This window comes from Manacus candei, unplaced genomic scaffold (genome assembly GCF_025592945.1).
Source record: "Manacus candei isolate 608988 ecotype Guabito, Panama unplaced genomic scaffold, ASM2559294v1 h1tg000033l, whole genome shotgun sequence".
NCBI classification, from domain to species: domain Eukaryota; kingdom Metazoa; phylum Chordata; class Aves; order Passeriformes; family Pipridae; genus Manacus; species Manacus candei.
The window spans coordinates 12,301,058-12,326,542 of record NW_026138081.1 but is presented as its reverse complement, the minus strand read 5'-3'; the positions used below and the strand labels follow the sequence as shown (position 1 = coordinate 12,326,542).

At 39.7% G+C, this 25,485-nt stretch overlaps 2 protein-coding genes across 4 annotated transcripts in view; both read left to right on the top strand.

The window, feature by feature from the left end:
• The window catches only part of HSD17B12 (hydroxysteroid 17-beta dehydrogenase 12), an 84,455-nt gene extending 82,704 nt beyond the window's left edge, over positions 1-1,751 (top strand). For both annotated transcript variants that reach the window (XM_051791740.1, XM_051791741.1), the window contains exon 11: positions 80-1,751. In XM_051791740.1, coding sequence (XP_051647700.1) covers positions 80-184 — 105 coding nt within the window. In that variant the 3' untranslated portion in view covers positions 185-1,751. The remainder of the gene's footprint in view (positions 1-79) is intronic.
• Positions 1,752-3,239: 1,488 nt separating this feature from the next.
• Positions 3,240-24,440, top strand: ALKBH3 (alkB homolog 3, alpha-ketoglutarate dependent dioxygenase). 2 transcript variants are annotated; one of them, XM_051791742.1, is made up of 9 exons: positions 3,240-3,342; positions 4,685-4,797; positions 5,975-6,009; positions 6,963-7,010; positions 8,579-8,682; positions 9,872-9,960; positions 12,886-13,095; positions 21,397-21,495; positions 22,029-24,440. In XM_051791742.1, exons 1-9 carry the CDS (start codon positions 3,273-3,275, stop codon positions 22,119-22,121), a joined length of 861 nt encoding a protein of 286 aa, XP_051647702.1. In that variant the 5' UTR covers positions 3,240-3,272; the 3' UTR covers positions 22,122-24,440. The 2 variants fall into 2 exon arrangements, with proteins under 2 accessions (XP_051647702.1, XP_051647703.1); XM_051791743.1 differs by lacking the exon at positions 3,240-3,342 and adding an exon at positions 3,465-3,738.
• Positions 24,441-25,485: the final 1,045 nt, after the last annotated feature.

Below are 25,485 nucleotides of genomic sequence, written 5' to 3'. Positions count from 1 at the left end.
AAAAGAGTCTTTAGTACAGCCTATAAAATGCTGAGACCTCATGCCCTCCTTTTTGTTTTATTCTTTTTTTTTTTTTTAGGCATGGGTCTTCTCTCTTCTACCTTCATCTACGGCCATTAACTTAGTCATGAAAACAAACAAACAAATACGGGCTCGTTATTTGAAAAAAGTGAAGCAGAAGTAAATTGGAGACAACTTGATCTTGGAAGCCTGGGACTCCTGCAGGTTCTATACCTGCAGCATCAAGTAGACCTAATGTTTTAAACATCTTCAATAGTAGGTGTACTTTCTAACATGCAAAACAGTCTTGTTTTCAGGATACAGGTGAAACAAAACTGTTGATTTTCAATTTTGATTTAAAAATAGGCTTTATTTGTTTATAGATATTATGAGGGGGGAAGTGCTTTGAACTAAAATTGCACTGTGCTTTAAGAAATACTTTCATGGACTTGATCAGACATCGTGCTGTTGAGGAACATCTTGGTTATATCGTGTCCATCACATCTATGTATTGTGCTCATGGGTGAAGGGCAGAAAAAGAGTAGTACTCACAGGTGGGCAGGAGAGGAAAGGGAGCATATTTATCTAAAAAGGTAACCTAGCACTATTTCCAGAGTATTGACCTCTTTCTCAGCTCAGGTTTTGGATTCTGCACTGTCAGCCAGCTCATGAATGCTCCCCTGCTTACATAGTCCAGTGTGATTTTTTGGTTATGAACTTGAGGGAAATGGGCCAAAAACAAAAATAAGTGTAATAGCTCATCTATAAATATATACATAAAATAACATTGCAAAAAGAAGCTAAATTCTTGGGTCTTGAATATGGATTCTACCTTTTCAGTAATATGTAATCTTCACAATTTGTAATAACATTTTTAAAAGTTCAGTGCCTGCTCTTTGTAATAGGTGGTGATAACACAATGTAGATAAATGTCACAAGTTACACGTTATATGCTGGTTGCTATGTAAAAGATTATGGGTACTTTAAATACAGAGCTTGAAATGAGTTACTCTCCTTGCAACGGTGGTTAAATTCTTTTTGAGGTATGTATCAGTCTGTGTTTTTGGTGAGGCCCTTTGAAATGTGAATCCTGAATATTTAGACAGCTTTAAAAGTGAGAACCAGTAAACTTTTCAAAATGTAGAACATTTTTAGTTTAGTCATGTTAAAATTAACTGATTTGTTTCATGGTTCTATTCTAAAATGGAGTGCTCCAGTGAGGCTCAAGTTACCTGACTCCAGGACACAGGGATCAGAGTACGTGAGAGAAGTCTGCACTGCTGTCTTCTGCATTTACCTAGTCTTTATTTAAAGATTTTGATCTCTAACATTCCTTTTTATAAAAATAAAATGTATAAAACTTGCAAGGCAAATGAAACTGTAAGCAGCTACCACTGTTTTCTGTGGTGACTTCCTATGGTTGAAAAGGGGGGGTTGTTTTCTATCCTTCAAAGAATAATTTCAAGCTCTGATTTTGAAGTAAAATGTATTGCACTGAGACGTGATTTGGGGCTAACATTTCTGTACATTGAAAAAACCTGAATACCGATGCAATGGTGCTGATCAAATCTGAGATGCAGATCCTATCCCATAGTTTTCTTAATTTTTTGGAACAGGGATGGTAAAGTCAGTGGTATTAGTTCTGTAAGAGCACATGATTTGGTTTGCTCTGGATCTGATGTGGAAGCATTGGACTAAAAAATCTGTATGTTTTTGACTTTGTAAAACAAATAAAATGGAACTTACTCTGACTCTTTAATGTGTTGTTCTTTTTCTTTAAAATATTTGCCTGTACATTCAAATGCCTGATTGTCCTTTATCGTGTATAATAACACAGTGAAAATTACTGTACTTTTACATGCCAAAACCAAAGCTTTCATTAATCTGTTTTCCTGGCTGTTATCTACTCCCTGTCTGGGTTGCATCAGGCACAGCATCACTGGCCAATCGAGGAAAGGAAGGTGATTGTCCTGCTCTACTCTGCACTAGTGTGGCCCCTCCTCGAGTCCTGTGTACAGTTTTGGGTGCCACCATATAAGAAAGATACAAAGCTGTTGGAGAGTGTCCAAAGGAAGGCAGTGAAAATGGTGAAGGGCCTTGAGGGGAAGCCATACAAGAAGTAGCTGAGGTCACTTGGTCTGTTCAGCCTGGGGAAGAGGAGACTGAGGAGACATCTCATTGTGGTCTTCAGTATCCTTGTGAGGGGAAGCAGAAGTGTAGGTACCAATCTCTTTTCACTGGTGACTGGTGACAGGACCCGAGGGAATGGCCTGAAGCTGAGTCAGGGGAGGTTTAGGTTGGACATTAGGAACAAGTTTGTCACCAGAGGGTGGTTAGGCACTGGAACGGTCTCCCAATGGAAATGATCATGGCACCAAGCCTTCCAGAATTCAAGAAGCGTTGGGACAATATTCTCAAACACATAGTGTGATTTTTGGGGCTATCCTGTGCAGAACCAGGAGCTGGACTTAAGATGATCCTTGTGAGTCCCTTCCAGCTCAGGGTATTCTATGATTTAACAGTGCTGATATGTTAAAATCACTGGAACACAAATTTTGTTTGAACTGTTAATTAAGATATTAATAAGAAATAATTATCTCCAAATAACAATTTTCTAACTATTGAAGGTGTTTGGAAAGGTGCGTCAGGGAATAGTATGCACATCCAACCGGCACAGATGGAGGGATGCCCCTGTAAATGGGGTTCTCGGAGCCTGTGGTCACTCTGTGTTGTTGTGTTGGGCAAGGTGCAGTTTGGATTCCCACTCTCATGCTTCTCCTCAGGTCTTTTATTTTCTAAGCTGCAGCAGAGAATTGCTAACTTTAAGTAAAATTCAGGTTAAAATTTAAGTTTAACCTAAATTGCCCTGACTTCGATTTTGAATGTCTGTTCACCTTAGTGATTGAGGTAGTGTGTACCCAATAGCTGCCCGTGTGCTTGGGAGTATCCTGGGCACCTGGCAGAAAACAGGAGGGCATTTCTGTTGGTATCAGCCTTGTCGTCTTGCATTTCTGCTTCCAGAGGTGTTTTTGTCACCGGCGCAACGCAAGAGCTGGAGCAGAGTGGGAGGCGAGTTGGGTGCCTGCTCCCGCCGTCTCAGGGACGCGAAACCTTCAGCTCTGCCCCTGCGTGCCGCGGCCGGAGGGCGGAGCACGGGGCTGGCGGCGGGGCCCGGGCGCAGGCTCAGCCGGGTCTCTGGGGCCCTCCGCCGGCGGGAGGGAGCGGAGCGCCGGGGCGGGTTGTGGCGGGGGCGGGCGGAGCGCCGGGCCGGGATGGCGGAGCGGCGGCTGCGGGCCCGTGTGCAGGGCGGCTGGGCCGGCGGCCCGGCGGGGCGGCCCGCAGGTAAGGAGGCCGGACAGCCGCCTCGCCAGCGCTGTGCGGCGCCCCGGGCGGGCCCGGCCCTGTGGGAAACGCTGGGGCTGCCTTCCCCTTCCCTACAGACGGCGGGGGGAAAAGTGCCGGCCTTGGCGCGGCGGCGAGCGCCGGGCGGCGGGACCGGCCTCCGGCTGCGCGGCGCCGAGGGGTGGCCCTGCTTACCCCGCTCCCCTCGGCAAGGGAACTGCAGGTGTCCGAACACAGTTTTTGAGTAAAACTTGTATGTGTGCCGCAGGTGTGGCCGTTTTGGGTGCAGAACGCAAGGTGTGGATGTGTTGCTGATGTGCACATTGAGGCGAGTGCATGGTACACATCTCCCGGCGAGATGAATGAGGCGAATAGAACTTGATGGAGCTGACTGGTGTGAGAATCAATAGTCACATTTTATTCGTAAAACACAATGTGTGTCTTCGTTTACCTTTTCACGGTGAAAACATTGCAAAATAAAGAGAGCTACTTGGAAGGGCTGGAGTTAACAACACAGTTCTTCTAACAAACATTGAAACCAAACCATACAGAGGCAGGAGACCACTTGGTAGGTTTCCAGTCTTGTAGGAGGGACTGGTTTGTTTTTGTGAACGTGCTCAAAACACTGTATTCCACTCACCTGATTACAGTTCCCATAAAAATCCCAAATCTCTGCAGACTGAGCATCCTAGGCAAGCTGATTTTTTTTTTTTAATCGTGAAAAAGCGTAGCCAACTGTTATGATCTGTGCATGTGGCCTGTAAATTTTCTGTCACAGGTGCATTTTATTCCAGCTATTCCTAAAGGAATTAAAAAAAATATTCCCACCTTTTGAATTATGCAGAATGAAGACTTTGTGTCAGGCTTGTTTTAAAGCCTGTTTGCATGTGTAAATAGAACACATGAAGTGGTATGCCTGAGTTCCTCTTCCATACTTCCTAATTTAAAAATCCTATTTTAATAAAAATATTTCTCTCTCTTTCCCCCCCCCCCCAAAAAAAAAAAAAGATACAGAGGGAAGTAGTTTGGCTGCATGGGACAATTTCTGCTGGCATGTCATAGGTGTTTGGTTTGGAATTGAAAGGTTCTAGATGTCATCCTTTCTGATAAAATGATGCTTTCATTTTTGTTTGTCTATAGATAATGAATATGTTTTAAAAATTTCAGTTCCTGTGCAGTTTTAACTCCTAAGTAGTGTAAGTTTGGCTGTTTCCTGGAGTCTCTGCCCAGCAGAGGAGAATATGCCAAGGAATGATCCTGTAAATTCTCCCTAACTATATTTTTTTGTATGATGATATTCTATTTCAAGTGATCCTTCTTTTTTTTTCTCTCTTTGCTTTAGCACCTAAGGCACCTGTGGTGAGCAGCCTTGCCCCTGCAGATGCCAGACCGGCATGGATGAGGAAAGATCAGCCTCACACTCAAAAGCAGTTTGTCTTTGAAAAGCCATCAGAGGTAAAAATTACACTGTAACTAGCAGAATCTCATCCATGATTAAACTGCAGATGATAAAAATTATGAAAAGGATAAAAAGTATTTGAGAATATATTCTGTTGTTTAAAAACTATTAAAAACTCAGCTGAGCTGGACTTCGGGCTTTTACAAAGCAAAACTTGCAACTGTCTTGCATATATGGCAAACAGAAAAATTCCTCTATTTAACCTGTTCATAACTACCATTTTTTTTCACAGAGCCGAAAGAATATGTTCTCCTAAATATTCAGAATGATGCAATGTCCTAAGCATTGAGCTCTTTTTGTTTTCCTCAGCTGGGATATCTGTCTTGTTGCAGGCAAAGAGTATGGGATTCGTTTTATACACTTAATGTCCCATCAGCAGATGAAGAATATTGTGCTCTTTGCAGAAAGAGGGCAGCTCCTTTCTTGGGAAAAAAAAATAAATCATGAACACTTCTTTCTAAGCTAGATTTATTTCAAATGCTTGGAAGAATTGAAGATGGTCTGGGAAGATTCTCCTTTCTCTGTGACAGAGCCCTGGTATCTATATAGTACTATATTTTGATCCTCTTGCTGGTGCAGTGCAGTACCTCCATGCATCTCAGCACTCTGAGCTCAGAGAAGAGAAGCATAAATCCCTGAGACAACCAAAATGATAGCCAAGGCTGGATTAAACTACTCTGTCTTTTGTTTTAACAAAAAACAGCTATCTCAGCTGTTCAATTTTACAGCATCAGCTCCTGCTATATTTGGCTTCTCTTGTGTTTTGCTCACTGACTGAGGCCTGGGGTTTGTTCATCTGTCCTAAAGTTAATCTAGATTTTTCCTTGTGTAAGGATATTTTAATAAATGTAAGGATAAGAATTTTCTTGGTTGCAGTTGATAAATAGCAAGTATTATAATAATCCAAATAATTTAGAAATCAATGTCCTTTAGGGGGCAGTTGATTGTTAAAAACCAGCCTGCAGTGGTAGCTGCGTTTGAGAGTTTCTGTGGCGTGGAGGGAGCGGGTGGGTTGTTACTGCCCATGGATTGTCCAGAGGTATGTTTTCTCACTGCCATATCAGTGTGTGGCTATCCTGAGTCACTAGAGAAGACCTTTAGTTCCGTTTGACTAGAGTGTGCCAGGTACTTAGATATTTAATATTCATTGTGCACTCTCTTGTTACCTTTTAGGTGGAGCGCAGAGTTCCTGAGGCAGGTGTGATAGAGTGAGTACACTGCTGACTTAACTGTCCCTCCTGCAGTTTTTCTGTCGTTATGGTCAGTGGGAATCTGCTGGAAAAGAGTTCCTTCTCCACACACAACTGCCATGCCTTTGGAAGAAATTTCAGTAGAAAATGTGGACTTTCAACCCTTTATCCTGAGCTGAGTGTATTATCAGGAGAGTCCAAATCTGTTAACTGGTTTTTATAGCTTTGGTGTAACTGTGTAAGCCAGGAATAACAATTAATTGGACATTCTGGTTCAACAGAACTGCCATTATGTCTCCTTTGGTTAGCAGTGTACACTTTCCTGGAACAGTCCCTGTGTAAACTATGCTGGAAATTACTTACTCTGGAATATACCAGGAGTATAGCTGGTATGGCAACTTCTTTGAAGGCTTGGAAAAGTAGCTGATAGTAAGTGTCACAGTGAAGCTGGATATTTGTAGATCACTTACCTTTTGTGTTGAAATGGGGATCTTCTAAGGATAATTTTGGCATGAAGGGTGACCAAGTGTGGTGGTATATGGTGAAGTTTGAGATAATGAAGATTAAATATTCTTCAGTTTGGCTATCTTGGTGGAATTTTCTTACTCAGGGTGCCTATAAATGCAAACATAGTGATCTGAGTGCAGTCTTATGTGGTTGTCTCGTTTAGGTTCCCTGTGACATCCCTGTTTTATTTATCTCTAGAGCCCTAAAACTGTGTATTGAGCCCTTGGTGAAATGAAAGACAGGAAGTATACACAAACTCATTTGCTTCTGCAGCACCCCTTGCTGCCTTACTCTGACCCCTATCTCCAGGACATTATTACTTCCCTTTTTTAATTTTCTTTTCTTTTTTAAAGAAAAAATTTCCCTAGTCCAGGCCTGCAGCAATTCTAGTCTGTGCTGCCCAGTCTAAGATAGTTTCTTGTTGTTTGTCTTTCTGATGTTTCTTTTCCTTTCTACATCCTCAGCAAGCCTGGTGTGTATGAGCTCAGCAAAGGACCAACTGGCATTTCTAGGTAAGTGGCTGAAATTGTTACTTGCTTTTGCAGAGTGATGTGGTGATACTCAGATTTCTGAAGCCCAGTCTCTGCAGAGCATTCTGACTCTAGCAGCTGCACACTGCCCTTCCTGTGTATCATCTGTTTAGAGTACTTCTGGAAATACTTTAAGTATCAGGTAGCAGAGATTTACGTGGTTCTGAGCAGCACTGAAGAGAAGAAAAATAAATGTCTTGACATCTAGTGAGTACTGCATCTGGTGTGCTTGTCTGGAATAAGGACAAGGGGCTTTGTCCATTTGATTCATGATTCAGAATAAGTTGCTGCTGGAAGTTTGGGTTAGTATTCCTCTATTAGCAAGTGCCTGATGTCTGTGTTGTACAGTTAAGAGCTGCCAAAAACTTTTAGCTGTAAATTAGACTTGTTTTAAATTAATCTAAAAAAAGCATTTAACTTCAGGCAGGTTTGGTAACTTTAGGGTTGTCTCTTTTGCTTATATGCCATGCCTTAATTATTTCAGCTTGAGGGCACTTCAAAACAATGCCTACTTGTTCTGTGATTTTGCTAACTAAAATGCATTTTACTTTACCTTGCTGATTTAAATGCAGTATCAGTATTAATCCTTTTCTTCTGAATTTGATACATTTTTATTAATTGTGGAAAAAATGCCAAGGACATAGCATTTCTTGTGTATTTATTTCAATTAATGTCTTCTTATTATTGTATTAGTGCCTTCATCTTAATTTCTTCTAAAGGTGCAAATAAATTTTTTAAGCATTTTTAAAAGTAAAAGCTTTGATGAGCTAGAAAGAGACAAGATACGCAACCAGTTGGGTTACTCTGCATTTTCTGGAGTTTGTTTTCATAATATGCTGATGGAATATATATATTTCTTGAAAGTTAATGATCAGGTTTTGCATCTTTTTTTAGCATCTTTACTTTAGCACTTATTGTGATATCTTTGTAGCATGGAATACTTGTGAGAGTAAACTGCTGTGAGCAGCATTCCTACTTTGCAGCCACTACAGTGGCTGTAGTTCTTGAATGACTGTTAGTACAGTCAAAATATCAAATGTACATAGAGAAATAAAAAAATAGGAGAGATTAAATACTGTAGGGTTCTTGTGCTTGGAAAAGGAGAATAGAATGGCAGTAGGGATAAAGGGCTATCAAATTCTGAGTGACATGGAGATGGTGAATAAAGGGCAATTATTTACTTATGTTGATTGTATTGCCATAATCAGGGCTATTTGACTGATCAGATGTGAAGCAAAAGGATGCCATTTTTCACAGTATGTTACTGATTCTGGGATTCATGGTATATTGGTAGTGTTGTGTTTTTATAAGTTTTGAAAAGCAACTACACATGTTTGGTGAGGGTAAGAGTCCACAGGAGCTCTTCTGTTCTCTCCTTCACACCTGCTTTTGGCTGTGGTCAGAAACAGGATACTGGACTTTGGCTTTTGATCTGATGCATTACAGCCGTTTTTAATTGCTTTGGGAATCCTGGAAATTAGAACATTTTACCAAAGCAGGTATAGAAATGTATATCCCTTCCATCTTTTCTTTATCTTTTTTGTCCTTAGGATTCATTTGATTCCTGGCTTTATTGACTCAGAACAGGCAGACTGGATGTTTGAACAACTCCTCCAAGACATACCCTGGGGTCAGCGAACACACATCAGGCAGGGTAAGGAGTGTGTAGACCAGCCTTTCAGGTCATTTCAAGGTCAATTCCGTAACAAAATCTGTGCATTGTTTGTAATTGGTTTTATTTTTTGTATTACCACTCCTTCAGATTTCCTTGCAGGTTTTCTGTGCATATCTGAAGAGTACTGCTGTTTATTTTTCAATCTCTATCACCTTGTTACTATTGCCAATTAAATGAAATCTTTCCAAATTAAACTTACCTGTCATCTCCAGTTTCTTTTCTCACTCTTTTCTTAAGATTATGTCTGGTCACCATCCCTTCATATAGTCTCCCAGTGATGCTGTAAAAGCTATGCTTTGACGTTTCTGTTGCGGGGTACATTTTTTTGCCTCTTTCACTTAAAATCCCAGCAGAGCATGTTCCTTTTTGCCTTGTCTTTGCTTATTAGTTCTGGTATGCAGTAAGAGAAGAGACTGCTATTCTGGATTTGTTCACTAAGGGGCACCTGTTCTAGCTAAATTTTGATTTCAGTCAGGAACGGATGTAAGATAATGTATCAGAGTAACAAGACTGGAAAATGTCTTCGGCATGTGTATTTCTTGGCTTGCAATAAAGGTACAGTATAATGGAGAATGTTATCTGTCAAGCATGAGAAATAGTTACCAAGATAGTCTTTTCAGAAGTTGAAAGTATTTTTAACTTTATCCTTATGTTACACCACAGAGCAGGCATGCATTTGGCAAAATATTACTTGTGTCCAGCCTTGCTACATTATGCTTCTGTAATGTCCCATTGATGCTACTGTCCTTTCCACTTCACTCTTTCCAGTGGATCCCTCTGCATCTTGCAAGTTATGCCATCGTATTGGGCACTGGAACCAGGAGAATGTAAAATAAGCCAGAATTATAAATAAAATCTCAGTTTCATTTTGTCATCTTTAACTCATCCAGTCCTTGCCCTGTCTGGCATAGGGGCAAGAAAATGGATATGATTTCAAGATTCTGGCAGGATAGTTCCTCCTGCAGAGACAGGCCTGATTTTGAATAATCTCATTCCTTCATATGAGTTCATTATGTAAAGCTGAGGATTTTAAAGGGCTGCTTTTTAATTTTAAGTGAATGGACAGTCTCTTTTTGATCAAGTTTCTTGGCAGAATTGCATCATCTTTCCATTTTCAAACCCTTTGATAAAGCAACTGAGAAAGTCTTCCTGTTTTTCTTTTTCTCAGAAGTATCTTTTGAGGAACCACGGCTTACATCCTGGTATGGGGAACTTCCTTACACCTACTCCAGGATAACAATGCAGCCAAATCCAAACGTATGTATATGTCTACAGTTTCCTTATATTATTGCCTACATAGAAATCCTTTGCAGAGATCAAGAAACAAAAATTCCCTCTATCCTTTACTCTTATGTAGAGTATCTGTTGACTTTTCATTTGTGATCAGCAACAGATTCTACTGGATTGTGGACAGTTTTATAAAATAAACTTTATGAGTGGTTTGCCTGAGAGGAGCGCGATTTACTTGCTACGTGTTGCCAAAAGAAAGCTATCACTCTAGAGTTTAAAGGTCTGCTTTTGGGTCACTGTAGCTTTGGATGAAACTCTGAATGGCTCTGTGTGACTTACTCCAAGCATCTTTATATGGGAGGTTGTAGTGCACACAGTCATACTGAGTTTTTTGTTGTAAAGATACAATAATATCAATTACTGAAATGGTTACTTTCAGAAACACTTAGACTCAGTACTGCTTAAATGAGAATTTGAACATATTTTGATTCCTGTGTGGATGCTATGAAATTCACACATGCAACCAGTCTGCTCAGCAACTCCAGATTGTATGAGGTAATTTCCCACGCTGTTTTGGAAGAGTTAAAAGCCTTCTGAGCGACACAGTGATGTTTTGTTCCTGCTTGTGCACTCTTCCTCTCTCTCTCTCTCCTTCTCTTCCTCTGTCTCTCTGTCTTCCAGCCTGTTGTCCCATCAGCCTGTCTCCTGGTATTGCTTTGTTTGAAATTTCCATGGCATTAGGCTACAGTGTTCTGAACCATAAATCAGGTGTCACGTAGCATGAGAGAAAAGTGTCCCAAGTCCCAGAACTTCTGCCAAAGCAGGGTATCTCCTAGCAGAGCTCACTTTGGGAAAAGTTGGAAAGACGTTATTTAACATGATGAATTGTGAAGATTTTGTAGTCTCAAAAATCCTGTAGTTAAAAACTATAACCTATGCATCTTGTGGTGGGAAAATAGGCATTTTTTTTGGTACTCATTTGTGAAATAGTAGTTTAAATGGACTTTTCTGGAAGCTGAGTGGCTTTAGGGATTGGAACTGCCCCCACAAAATCATTCTGTTGTATACTAATGACTTAAATCCAGTTCAGAACTGCCTAGTGTGGAAGCCTTTGCTGCTCAGAGGTTGGATAGAGCCCATATACCCTGAATTCACAGTTTCATCTCAGTTCGCATAAAGATCAGAGTTAGCACTCATTGGACCACTGGCTTGTTTTTCTCATCTAAGGCCTAAATTGGTCACACATGCTGATTCTGTCTTTTAGCCCTGAATAATTTATCTGTTTACCAAGAGAAAGAAACTCAAACAGAAAGTTAGGTGCACTGGGAAACTTGCATAGCTGGGAGCCAGTCCTTCCCTAGCTGTCCACAGGCAGATAGATACGTGGGTAGACTGCACGTGGACACTGACATTTCACTTGGCTTTGTATATGGCAGTACCTGAAGCTAGAAGAAGCAGTGGATGCTATAAAAAGCACCGTCCTTCTCAGTAGAAAAGGGTTTCTATCACAAAAGTGTCTTGAGTGTAATGTAATTTAGTGCACAGCTTGACCAAAACCAATTACTGCCTTAAACACTTGATCTGCAGGAGTAATTAGCTTTGTGTGCCTCCTTTTTTTGTTTGGTAAGAGTTGGTGTGATTATGGCATTGCTAGATTTAATCCAGTGCTCATGCCTAAATGAATTTTGGTATTAGAAAATATTTCTTTGTAAGCAGTAATATAGTTGGTGACACAGTAATCTTTCAACAAAATTACTTCCACTGCAGCAGGTTTTTAGTGGGGTTTCCAGGATGAAATTCACTATATGGTAACATTTTTAGTAATACATACTTCTGTCATAGGAATTGAAGAAATCTGGTCCTAGTTGGTCACTGAAAAATGCTTTCAGTAATTCCTGTTGTACTCTTATGCACATTCAGGCAGCCCAATTGCAAGAAAACTCCTTTTCAGGTGGTATTACTGATTTCCCTACATTTCCCATAGCTGCAAGCTATGTTTATATCTGATTAATTATTCACATGATGCTTAATACGTGAAGGAGTGATTTAGTTAGAAATACTCCAGTAGAGAAAGATGGTGTGTTGCGGCTCCTGCAGTGTGACCAGTAAGTTAAATGCACCTTAAATATGGGTAAACTTGGAAAGAAGGAAGTGCAGCCTTGATTATTAGAGGTGGATACTAGAAAATAGTTCCTGCTGTCTGTTGCTTCTTTTGCCAGTGATGCACTGGGAGATTTGGAATCAGTTTCCTATCCTCTCTTGATCTCTGTTTCTGCTTATATAATGGGCAAAAATTCTGGCCTACATTACTTTGGGGTTTTTTTTCTTTATATACTTGTGTAGTTCTTAAAAGCATTCTGACAGATGAAAGACATGATGTAAGTTTATAACATTAAATAATTGGACTGAGTTGTAATGGTATGTGCAGAGCTGCCCTGGGCTGTGGAGTCAGCAAGATGTTAGCAAAGGGAAAGATGAAATTCCAGCCAGTCACATTGGTTTTGTGACCCACTGGAAAGTTACAATGTTGGAGTCAAAACCCCAGGAGGTGATGAGTTGAGCTCAACAAGCTGTGCTGACAGAGCGGGGACAGGGGGCCACGTTAGGCCAACTGCCTCCTCTTGTTCTCTGTCAACAGCTGCAGGCAATTGAGAGCATATCATTTAGTCCCTGATTGCCTGCATTAGTGTGAAAGGCAGCCTGGCTTCACTGTTTCAGGAGATGATTTGATATTGAGCGATGGGTAACGTATGCATATTTCACAGAAAGCACGTTCCTCTGCTTTGCTAAAAATATAATCAGAATTTTGGTGAGTCATTTGTTTGATTTTAACTTTATTGTGATTCAAGTGCAGTATATTTTGTTCCTTAGTAGTTTTCACCCTGTGTGTTATGTTACCTACCGCTGGCCTGCTTTCATTGCGTTTACCCTTCCCCTCTGCACTGACTGCAGTGGCATCCTCTGCTGACCGTGCTGAAGGAGCGCATTGAAGAGTTCACTGGCTACACCTTCAACTCTCTTCTCTGCAACCTCTACCAAAATGAGAAGGATAGTGTGGACTGGCACAGTGATGATGAACCATCGCTGGGAAAAAACCCCACCATTGCCTCGCTCAGCTTTGGTGCTACTCGGACCTTTGAGATGAGGAAGAAACCTTCCCCTGTGAGTGTTTATATCACAGTTAAGACAGTCTTACAGCTACTAATATGTTTATTATTTGCCCCCTGTTTAGAGAACTTAATTACAAAAGTTTTTCACAGTTAATAATGAAAGCAGAACTTGTAAAGTTCTGTGGAATAAACGTACGGATCAAGAAATGCATCGCGTGGAACTTGAAATCCTGAGGATGGGGATAGGACCACTCTAATAGTGTGCTGTAGTGAAACTGTGACCTGGGCACCTTTCTGCCTGAATAAGGGTGTTTCCCGGTACTTAAAATGAGATCAGTGATGCTGAAAGTCAACTTATTCTGTGCAAGTGAGTCAAAGAGCTGGTACCATTTTCTTAAATTCAGGCCAATGTTATGTAAAGCACAATGTGGGATGAAGAGTAGTTCTGACTGCTCTTTAACAATGTTTGTGTTTTGATGCGTGCATTCAGATTGAGGGACAGCGAACAAAGGGAAGAAGCTCATTTCTTTTCCATCAAATACCATGGAAACTGTTGCATCATACTTCACAGACTAAACAGAGATCCTTTACTTTGATAAGGAGGCACGCATGGAATGTCGTTTCAGGAGATAGTTTGTGATTCAGTAGTGAATACTTTTTCTAGATAAAATGCTGTACTTTGGAATGCTGTGTTTACAAGCCAACTTAAACTTGACAGTTTGTATTTATCCAAGTAAAGGATTTTACCTTATTTTAGGATGTCCTTTTCAGATGTATTTTCTGCTTGTGTAGTCTTTGAGAACTTCGGGAAGAAGTTTGCTGTCTGCTTATGTTGCTATTTATTATGAATAAGTAATACAGAAAGCAGAGGTGATGATTATCAGCCTACTGGAAAACTGTGCTGACATACTGAAATCTCCCCATCAAGAGTCATTGGGTCACCTAGTCGTGAACAGCAAAGGTCAGAAATTGAATCTGAAAACAAATAAATAGTTTGTATTTTTCATCAGTTCTCTAATTTGTAAATTCTTTGTTGTCTGAAGTGAATGTAATATTGGTTCCTGAGTATGAGATTACGTAACTAGTGCATTATGTCAGTGGGCATACCGTGAGTAAGTATCCCTGATGCTGTGTTGATGACAAAATGTCAGCTGGAAAGTTCATTCTTCTAGGAAACTGTAAACGGTGCTTGGATTCATTTCTAGAAGTGCCCATGTTCCCCATCAATGGATCAGAATAAAAGCCATTTAGATTTCAGTATAAACTTTGCAGGTTCCCTCTTAAAAATCAATCTGAGTTCTTGAATAAGATGTCTTTTTTTTCTATTTTCTGCAAAGACCCCACAATGAACAAAGGGGGAAATTCAGTCTGTGCCATTCATAGTTGACCACCTTCTTTGATCTGTACTGCACGGTCTCTTTCTTTTTCTTCCTGACACAGATGATTTTCTATAGATGTATTCCTCAAGCTGTCCTCATTTTTCTTCAGCACCTTTGACAGGATATTTCTGACTAGCTGAATCTTGCTGTCTGTGAAGTGTATTCCTTTTGCAAGTGCGACATGCCTGTTTCTGAGGTAGAATCCCCGTGTGCAGTGATCTTCAAATAAGTTGCTATTAAGTACATCCCGTGTCTAAGGGAACTCATGCTTAATAATTACATGGCACACATTACGTATTCTTTGCACGTTCTCAAAGCCTGCAGTTTTCTGAGAGCATCCTGTGACACCACGTGCTTTGCCAAGTGGGAGTTTCAAGAGGCTTTAATGGAAATTACAACCTTTCAGGCTGTACCACCAAATAAGTAATTTTCATACTCTATTGTACTGTAGCATTCTCTCTTTCATTAAGAGAAAGTTAAAACTGATTGCAGATATTTGAAGTTTGAACATTACTTTGTTCAAAAGCAAGATATAGGAAGAGCAATGTGGTCTAGGGAAAAGGAATTCAGATTAGCAGTCATCACAGACACTCAGGCTCTCCCTGGTTTGTAATCTGCCAGTATCAGTACATTGGGTTTTCCGGAGTTAGCCTTCATTGAGGAGGGAAAGAGAAAGTAAATACTTTTCCTCCCATAATTAAGCCTCTTTGAAGGCCAGCATTCTACTATTTCAGATTCTAGGATTTCAAAGGCCTTTATTTCCCTCTGTTCTTGTAGATCCTTTTAAGTATTTTGAATTGAAAGATGTAATGAACATACTAGTTGCCTGTGTGGAATCATGTACTGTTACAAAACAGTATGTACCACAAGTGAGGTCACATCTTGAAGGGCTACTGAAGAGTACTAGATAAGAGCCTACAGGGACTTCACTTCGTGTTGGTATCTCTACAAATATTTTCCAGATTATATCTTGAAATGTGATTGAACTTACTAGTGAATAAAATCCCATTTCTCTAGCTGAAAAGACAACCAGTAGTGTTGGTGAGTTGTTTCTTTTTGCATGTTTGTGTGAATTTCAACATTTGTCTGGTAGTGATTTGGTAGCATTTACATAAGCCACTCTGAAACAGTCGCACAATGAAATCTTTTTTTTGTTGGCAAAAATTAAACAACAAAAAAAGTTACTGAGGTACAAGTGGTATTTTTTTTTCCTGAAAATTGTTCTAGAGTGAGGGGAAGGAAAGGTTCAGTCCTATTTTTCTTTTTTGATGAGTACTGTACTGGATGAGTAAGTGTTCGTCATATAATAGAGGGTAAAGGAGTGTAGAGACATGCATAGCCTATTGAATCTGCTTAAACAAGCATAATAATTCTTACTGGGTTTTCAGCCCAGTGCATGTAAAAAAAGCTAAAAATACATTTCAGATGTAAATTCCCCCCTGGAATAAGGATACTTTTCATGGGAATTAACATGGTGTCAGAAACTGTTTTATTTTTCCTGCTGGGATTTTTTGTTTTAAGCATTCATTCTTCTAAATATGGCCTTTTTTGTTTATTTGGACCAGTTATGTGGTTATAGCTGATATTTTTCCTTTACTTTAAATGGTTTCTAGGTTTTTCTGAATGCCTGCTTGATAGTTCAAAGTCCGCAGTGGTCTGGTTTCTTCTAGTTCCAGTATATTACTTTTACTTTCCTCTTGCTTTCTTGTTGTAGCGCCTGCCTATACCGAAACCAGGAGACAAATGCTTGCTTTAGAGCTGTGATTCATGCACAGTTCACACACAGCTACTGGTTTAGTCAACAAGTCCTCTCATGCTTATCTACAGTGTGTCACCACTGCAGCACTGTGACCTGCTCCCATTCTCCACACAGCCTCAAGCCCTCAGTCCCACTTGTACATGACTTCATCCTCCTGCTTAAGAGAAATTGATTCCCCTCTCTTAGATGGGTCTTTCCAATAGAGCCTCACTACCGTTTTTCCTGTTGTCATTGCTCAACTCTGAGACCATGCCAGGCTATCTGATTAGGTCCTCCTGGAAGCTGTGTGAAATGTTAGTTCAGCTGTGAAGGATGGTACTTAAAGTCCCATTAAGCTCCCACATTGCACTGGGAGGTGCTCTGTGGCAGAGGTCTGGGTGCCATAAGGACCATCTGGGTGCCGTTGCCCAGCGAACTGCTGTGTGAACTGTGGAAGGAGTTAGAATGTCAGCTGCCAGCTTGCTCTTTTTCCATCTGTAACCAAGGAAACTGATGGGTGCTGGAAAGAGAGGGAACTTCACGTGTGTGTTAGATAATAGCAGGATGTTCATGATGTTCTAAGAATCAGCCTTCATATGGGTCTGTCCTTCAAATGAATCACTGAAGTACAATCTTTTTCTTCTGTCCTTGAGTAGCTGTTCTAGCAGCAGGTAAAGATCACCTAGTACTTTTGGAAACAGGCCTGACAGGCCTAATTGAAGATGAATGTGGGACTATGTGGAGCACAGTAGTAAGAGATTCAGATCAGGATGAGGAGAATTGAACTTTTACATTGGCATGAAGGAGGCTTGCAGACAGCCTGGCTGCAGAGGAGGAGGAGGTATTGTCCACCAGTGTTGGCAGGACTTGAGAAGCTACAGACAAGCAGAGAGGAAGATGGGAGTGCTTTAGAGCTATCTCACTTGCAGTCTGCTAGGTCAGCTGCAGAAAGACCAAGGGAGTTTAAGGATAGGCCTGTGGAGGCAGGCAGGTGTATTATGTGAGGAAAGAGCAATATAACTGATATTCATTATTACTAAACACATAAAGAAGAGAACCACAGTGAGGATTTTGTCAGAGATAGAGAGAATAAACTGGTAAAAATGCAGAAGTACTGATGAGACTACTTTGTTGTGAAGGAGAGTGTTTACACAGCTGGTGGCAGAGGAGTAAACTGGAAAAGAGCAAGATGAAGTCTGAAAAATAGGAGATCTTTAAGTTTTGTAAGGATAATTCTCTTGGTAATAGGTAAATAGGTGAAGCAGAAGAACTAGAAGCCAGCATTCTCCATGCTAACTTTAGCCATTGAAAATTATTTTGCATCATTTGCCTGTATAACTGCATTATTATTTATACTTTTTTCTGCAGAGTGTTTCTGTTTGCTTTTCCTTGTAATAGAAGAAGCTTTCACACTATCCAGAACCCATTTCCTACTACTATAGCAGTAAACTTTCCAGAGACTTAAGAAACAAACTTGGGTGATGTGTATAGATTTATACTAGATCTTTTCTCTTTTTTATTTTGATACCATTTTAAGAAAACAACCTTGATGGAATCCAGGAGTACTTACAGATTTTGTATTCACAGCTTCACATCAAATCACACTGAGCTTTCCTCACTTATTAACTGTAGTTACGGTAGTTACCATACTTGGACAGTGTAAAGCTTGATTGTATTATGTGGAACTCAAGATTATGAAAATTGTAGTGTACTAAAAACCAGAACAGTTGCTTTACTATTCCTGTTCTTGGAAGCAGTTGGTTTTGTCATATACATACAGAGTTACAAAGTGAATTTATAAAAGTTACCTGATGCACTCCTTTAGATGTTTGTTACCAGAAAATCTTTTCTGGCTTAGATGTCAAAAGTAAGTTTCCTTCATAAACTTCTTGACCTCTGAAACTCAACTGAGTTTTCTGTATGTCATCAGCTCTAGGGATAAAAGCTCTTAAATGAGCTTTGGTTGACACTGTTAGTAATGACATGTAAGAAGGTAAAAACTTATTGTTCACTGGCTTATCAAAACTAATTGACATAAAAATCTCTTTTTCTAAGTAAAACAAAGCTCAGAGATGCCCCATTTAAAACAGAAAGTAACTGTTGCTTTTACATAGTGACTTTTCTAAGCCAAAAGGATGTTTTCTCCTAAATCATTTATCTTAGCAGAATTCCTTTTTAATGAAGATGAGCAAGAGATAAAAATAAGTCCACTGTTGTCCATCCACAAAGTGAAATGATGTAATCCTCTGAAATAGAAAATAGCCGTGCAATGATATTTCTCTGCTTTTCATCAGCAGTCATGTTTCTAATACCTATTTTTGAAATTTTTTCCTTGTTTTCACTGAAGTTAAGAAAATATTTTTGGCATTACACCTTACTTTTAATAGAATGAGATAAATGGCTAATAATTCTAGAAGCTTAAAAATATGTTTTACGTTGTCTTTGCAAAGAATACGTATTACAAGTGTTTCTGAGTGCCTTCAGCTCTCCTTGATTCCAGAGGTTTAGTGAGGTTAATCAATCACCGGCACAGCCTTGGGCCCTTAGGTATCCCCAAGGAATGTAGAAGTCTGGAGTGGACAGCCAGTGAGTGCTGGCAGTTTCACCAGCAGTATTGAATAGCCTTGTTCTGTCACACTAGGACTTCTGATCCCAGATGGGAACAGAAAGTGACACTGGTGCAAATAAATAGTCAATTACATCAAGTGATGCTTTTTATTGTCGAGAGCTGATTTGATCCCAATCCAGCTCTTTGGCATTTTAGAAGATTTGCAGTCTTCCTTCTTATCTGCATCTTTTTTATAAACACACACACTCCCAGTTGTTTTCCTGAAAATCAAACTCTGTTTTAGTCTAGGACATAATTTTCCCAGTAATTGTTACTTTACCTCATTATTTTGAGCTTTTAAAAAGACAAACCTGTATCAAGTTGTGGCACTGCACAGTTAAGCTTCAAGGAACTTAGTTAAAATTTTTGAAAATGTGAGCTTTGTAAAAGCATTAAAATGTGTTGGATGAGAGCTGTTGGGTCTTTCTGATGGTTCTCAAAAGACTATGTCTGCATTTTTATGACCAATTAGTGTTTTCTTTTAACTGTTGGGTTTGTGCGGAGTCCTATTAGTTTTCCTGAATGATTCAACATGCGGCTGAAATCTGAAGACCTTGTAACATTAGTTTCTGTTTCAGAAATGTGGGTCTTCTGTCAGTGTGAGGTAGATATACCTGTACCTCAACCTTAAATCTTACTGTGATAATTCCATTTTCCCAGTCTCAGGTGTCCTATACTGTTTCAAGTTCCTTTGTGATCTGTTTCTGTTACAAGTGACATAAGTTGTGACCTCTCATCTCTTCTGCCCAAGAAGTACAATTTCATTTTACATGACAGTTGTGACAAATGCTACTCTGTTGGTAACAGGCTTTGTGGTCTGGAGTAATTGTTACCTTCAGCTGAGTCTGAAATAATTGAGCATTGTCTTCTCCTAAACACTCAGCAAGTATGATTTTAGGAGTCCACTAACCATTATAAGAAACAGGAAGAGAAAATACTGCCTAACTAATTAAAAACTAAAAAATCTGAAGCATTTGTTGTGCAGCTGTCTAAGATGTATTGTCTTTTACAGGAACACTTATGCTTTAGCAGCTCAGACCTGGCTTTATTATTTTTTCTCATCTCTTTGTAGTAATTGTGTATTTCTGCCTTTCTTTTTTTCAAGAACAAAATAATTGATTTGGTGATCTCTTTGGGAAAAAAACCTAGATTCCAGAGGTTTAGTGAGCTTAATCAATCACTGGCAGACTAGAGGTGCTTCTAGAGGCAGTGGTGCAATAGCAAGTACATACTCAGGCTATCTGTTTGCTATATGCAGTATATTCTGAAAAAGGTTAGCCTGTACTTGTAGAGTGTAGAGACTGAGAACCTGTCATGCTCTTTATTTTTCAGTGAAGGACACTTATTATCCACTTTACACTTCCAAGCTATCTATGGCTTTCTGTAACTTAAAAGTAAAATACTTCAAGTCCCTTTCCTTTCAATGCTAATTAAAATATTTCTCCAACTCCTCCTCTCTCTAAAATAATCCCTGTATTTTGCAGGTGATTTCATATTTGAAACTTCCCTGAATTCCTCATTTCAGAGAGTTGCTTTCTATTTTTTCCTAGACAGCTTCCTAAGTTAGCAATAGAGATCTATAAAAGATAAAATACATACTGCCAATCTGTATTTGGGGGGCATCCTGGTTTTCCTATTCGCATTTCAATATTAATGAAGTAATCAAAGTGCCAACATTAAGTAGGCCAGATGTTAAATGGAAGTTGTTCAAGGTTTATAGCATTTCTTTCTGCAGCTATTGAAGGCTAAAATGAGAAAATATTAAAGGATTACATAGAGCATTATAATACCTTCCCATGTGGTGTTCTGAAAGATACTTAATGTCATGCATAGTATGATTTCATGATTTTATGTACTGTCACGATTGACAAAAAAAGAACTGTGTGCTCATAATAGACTTCCTTGATCAATTTGACTTAGCAGTGTATTAGTCTGATTTAAAATTGGAAGGGATAGTGCAAAGGAATAGAGAGTTGCTATTCCCATTGATGTGGCATGTGTGAGACTACTACTGTGGTGTTACTATGTCCAGTTGCTATATTTGAGCTTTAAAAAAGTTGTATATAATCTAAAGACATACCAAAAGGTTGCAAATTATTTTCCTTCTATTTTAACAGTCTGTTTGGCTTATTGATGATACAGTTTGAGACAACTTGTTTTACAAAGTACTGCAGGAAAAGGAGATTTATTTATTTTTTGAGATAGGAAAAGCTCTTCGTCCAGCAGCTAATATAATACCAGCATGTAACATCCAAACCAAGGCAAATCTAGAATAGCAGGAAGATGTGTATTTTTGATGATGTAGTTAACTGTTGGAATCAGGGTGGCTATTGCAGAATGTCTCCACACTGAACTGTTTATTTTAAGAGTGGATGTTTCCAAAAGGTTCTCAGCCTTTCTGAGAATTTTGCACTAAATGTAGGAACTTGTAGGAACTTTACAATGGCTTCTTTCATCATTAAAATGCTTGACTACTGGACTTTGTATGAAATACAGATACAGAAATGTTTAGTTAGACTTCTTGGTCTTATAAGAACTTCCTCCTCCCCCCTTACAGCTTTTTAAGCTCTGCTGTAGAGCACTGGTTTTCTACCAAATGCTTCTTCAGTATCTAATGTTTCTTTTTAGGAAGAGAATGGAGACTATACTTATGTAGAAAGACTAAAAATCCCCCTTGATCACGGGACTCTCTTGATGATGGAAGGAGCTACCCAGGCGGATTGGCAGGTAAGAACTCCCTAATGCTGTTTGTGTGGTTTACTTGCAGTGCAGTTTTTCAAATATGCCCAGGACACTCCCACAAAGTCATGGGACATTCTGCTTCCAGTGACACAGTTGTTTTCCAGGGCATCAGTACTGCTTTCTGCCTCAGAATTTGAAAGCAGCCAAAGAAACAATGGGTTTTCTTTCAAGTGCTAAGTGATGCAGTAGGAATCAGCTCAGATTTTCCAGCATTAAAGTTCAGTAATGAAGGTTGCAGCCTGCAGTGGAAAGAGCAAAATCAATATAGGAAGATGGGATATCAAAGTGTTGTAGCTTAATTTAAGAAGTCTACAGTAATATACAAAGACCTTTTGTTTTCAGTGGCTCTGAGCAGTCAGAACTTGATTTTTTTGCCTTACCTAACTGTTTAGAAATGTGAATAAAAAACCATCACAGGAAATGAAGGTTTTATTCATTGTTTGATTACCTGTATTTTAAATGCACAAGGTCATGCTTTTTTTTTTCTTGTCTTTTTTTTTCCCTAATGCCACTTACAGCATCGAGTGCCTAAGGAATATCATTCTAGAGATGCACGGATAAACTTGACCTTTAGGATCATTTATCCAGAATCTGATGGAGTTTGGGAGTGAAGAGGCACTTGGACATCGTTGGGTGTACATCCACAGCAGATCCAGACCCTCAGATTGCCACAGATTTAAAAGAAGCCTTACAGGAACAGAGTTCCATGAAATACATGATGAGGAAAAGAGTCACTATTATGAAGATCTTTGGCAATCAAAAAGCTGCCTGTGTTACATGGACAGAAATTATATACTGTTACATAGTATTGAATTGCAGGCTTAAAGTTTGTGAAACAACAATGATTGTTCTTAAAAGAACACAAAGCACGTGAAAAATTTGAGAGGTCCCATCTGGAGCAGAAAGATTCAGTGAGCAGATAGTTTTGCCTCTTGTCTTGACTCTCCTTTACCCTTAAGAAGTGATCTTTGAGGTAATGACAAGATGGGTTTCTTTGCTGTAAAGCCATCTCTGTGTGTGTATAGCAATGATAAAGCTGCACTTGGTGATGTTCTTAAAGTATTAGTCATTTCATCAAGAGGCAGTGCATTGCTGTTTAGGTTGCAGAGTCTTTTCCAATTAAGCAGTTTCATAATTTAAACAACTACTTGAATTATACCAGTGTCTCCTAGAACAGAGGGCCAAGGCTCTTTTCTGCCACGCACTCTGTGGTCAGACTTTATCCTGTTTATCCATTTAGAGAAAACAAAGCAAAGGCAAGTGACAGAGAGACCTTGGCCATGAGCCTTATCACTCAGGTTGGAGCTGCCCATGGCTTGAGTATTAGCAGTCCTCCATCCCTGCTGGCTTAAAACTGTTACCTCTGTGTCTCAGGCGGGAAAATAGACACAAAGAGATGGGAAAAAAATTACTTGCAGAATTTACTAATAAATTCTTGGTTTATTTTTTGTTTTTAGCATGACTGAGTTGTGGCTTCCATTGATTTCAAGTGGGAGAGAAAATGTCATCATCTCTAAAAATTAAGCTTGTGCTGCCAGATTTGATACCAGAAGAATTGGTCCAAATATTTGGACCTAATTATTGCAAATCTACACTAAGTAGAGTGTAGTAGCACCAGGCACAATACTCACACTGGTGCTACTGCTCCTAGGTCAATGCATGTTGGATTAAAAAATATTACTTGGAGGGTTATCTCTTGAACCTCTGCTGTTACAGATCAGCAGTCAGCACCTCAGGCCTGATTCTAGGTTGACTGGATGGAATTCTTCAAGTTTGCCTGCATCAGGTACAACTCACCTGGCGGTGGGAAGCAGTGAGCTGGTGACTGCAGTCTGGATGTTAAGTCAGGTGTGCTGCCTACATGATTAAGTTCTCACTGCAGATAGATGGTATCCACCGTACAGGATTAAAACATAGGTTTGGTCTGTCTTCACTGTGCCTGAAGTAGGATCTAAGCACAGGTAAATACTCCATGCCTTGTAACGTTAGCTTTGTTAAGCAAGTTAATGTACCTCTTTAGGGTAAGAATAAGCTGGTGTTTATAAAATATCTGTCTTTTTTTAGCCGGCATTTGCTGTGGTTTAAATTCTTACTTGATGAGAACAGTCAAGTTATAAATACTCAGTTATGCCTATGTTTTAACATTATTGATGACCTAAAGGACAGACTGTTGAGCCATTTCAGTCTCTGTGATCTGAAATTGGGCAGAATCATTTTCTAGAATAATTTTCTGTATGATACCTTCTACACCATACATTAATCTTCTAAAATGAATGAATGTTATTAGAAAACTTGCTCTGTTATCTAATGATGTCTTCACTTTCATCTGAGTTTGTTCAGAAGTATGCTTTTGGAGTATATGTAATGTTAATTCCTTGAATTTTAATCTAAGATCTAGGTTCTGTGATGTATCTCCTGGGAACCACTGTTGAAGGAAGCAGACACTTGCTTCCACGTTTACTTTCATTGGGTCACTGGAGCTTTGTGCACATCCCTGTAAGTGTGTCCAGGTTTGGCAGTCCTGTCAGAGAGTGTTTTTCCTTAACCAAGGGACAGTGCTAATTTCTCCAGGTATTCTGAGAAGGCAACACTTTAGCCTTTATCAGTTCATAGAGGCCACATTTATTTTCACTGTGTTAAGAGCTTTCATGATTGAAGAGAGCGTAGGAGATAGGGACAAGTTGGGAACTCTTAACCCCCCCCCCCCCCCAGACCTCAGCCTATGGAAATTGCAACTCATTTGAATTTGATGAATCTATGGCACATGGTAGGCCCTGGAGGCTGATGCTGTTGTGGAAGAGCAGTTTTTCACTTCCTTTCTTGGTTTCAGTTAGTAATGTTTGCAAATTATAGTTCAGTTTCTTTACTTCCTTTGATTTGGGAGAAGACCAAGTTTTCCTTCCCAACAATAAAATGATTTATAAGATAAATGCTTTATCCCCCAGAGCTCTGTTCCATGATACCTTTTTGTTGCTGGAGTCTGCTATGTTCTGCTCTCTCTCATTTGTCAAGTGTGCTGTATCCAAATCTGGTTGACAGTGGGGAGAAGGCATACAGCATCATTCCTCCCGGTGTCCTGAGTGTCCTGGCTGCAAGGGGAACAGTTGGCCTAGAGGTCAGGTTTCTTTGTCAGCTGGGAACTTGTGGGTCCTTCCTTCCTCCCCCCACCTCCTCCCTAAAAAAGTCACCTAGCCAGGTGGTAGCAGATTGCAACATCCTGCCTGCCAGAAGAGCAGGAAATGGCTTTGAGCAGAGGAGATTCCAGCCCACATCTCCTCAGGAGGTCTTTCTGCAGGGATGTTTTTCCTGTAGGTAGAAATTTGTTCCTGAATGCTGAGACACTCTTGCAATTTTCAAAATGTATGTGTGCAAAAGTGAGATTTGAGAAGTCTTGAGCCTGGTGGTATTCCCACAGTACTTAAAGATTTTTTCTCTAGAGAACAGGGCAACATGAAAATTTCTTGTGTACTGTTCAGCAGTTTCTGCTGTTGGAGTCAGGTGCAGAGGGCAGCATATTTAGAATGCTAATACTCAGTTAGGTTCCATTCTTTAACTTAAAGATAGGTGGAGGAACCTTTCCCCTAGTAACATGGATTTGAAAACAATATTTCTGAAAATGCCACCCAAGACTTATTTTCCAGTTATAAAGTTTCCTTTCTTCCTTCCCAGGACTGTTTTCGCAGTACAATATTCTCAGCCAGAAAGTTTTAGAAAAATGATTTAAACTCAGAATACATTAAGTTAAAGTAAAATATATAGTTTATACATATGGAGGATTTGAGGGCAGGGAAGTTGCTTGGGGGTTTTGTTTTTGCTGTTATTACCAGACTCTATTCATATGAGGGACTGCAGTGATACTAAGAGCTGCTTTGCCTACAGAGCACCTCTGAATTTTATTTTCCATATTCCTTGTATTCCTGTGTCTCACAAACTACCTTTTGGAGCCTTTTCCTCTCCCCTCTCACTTTCATTGTC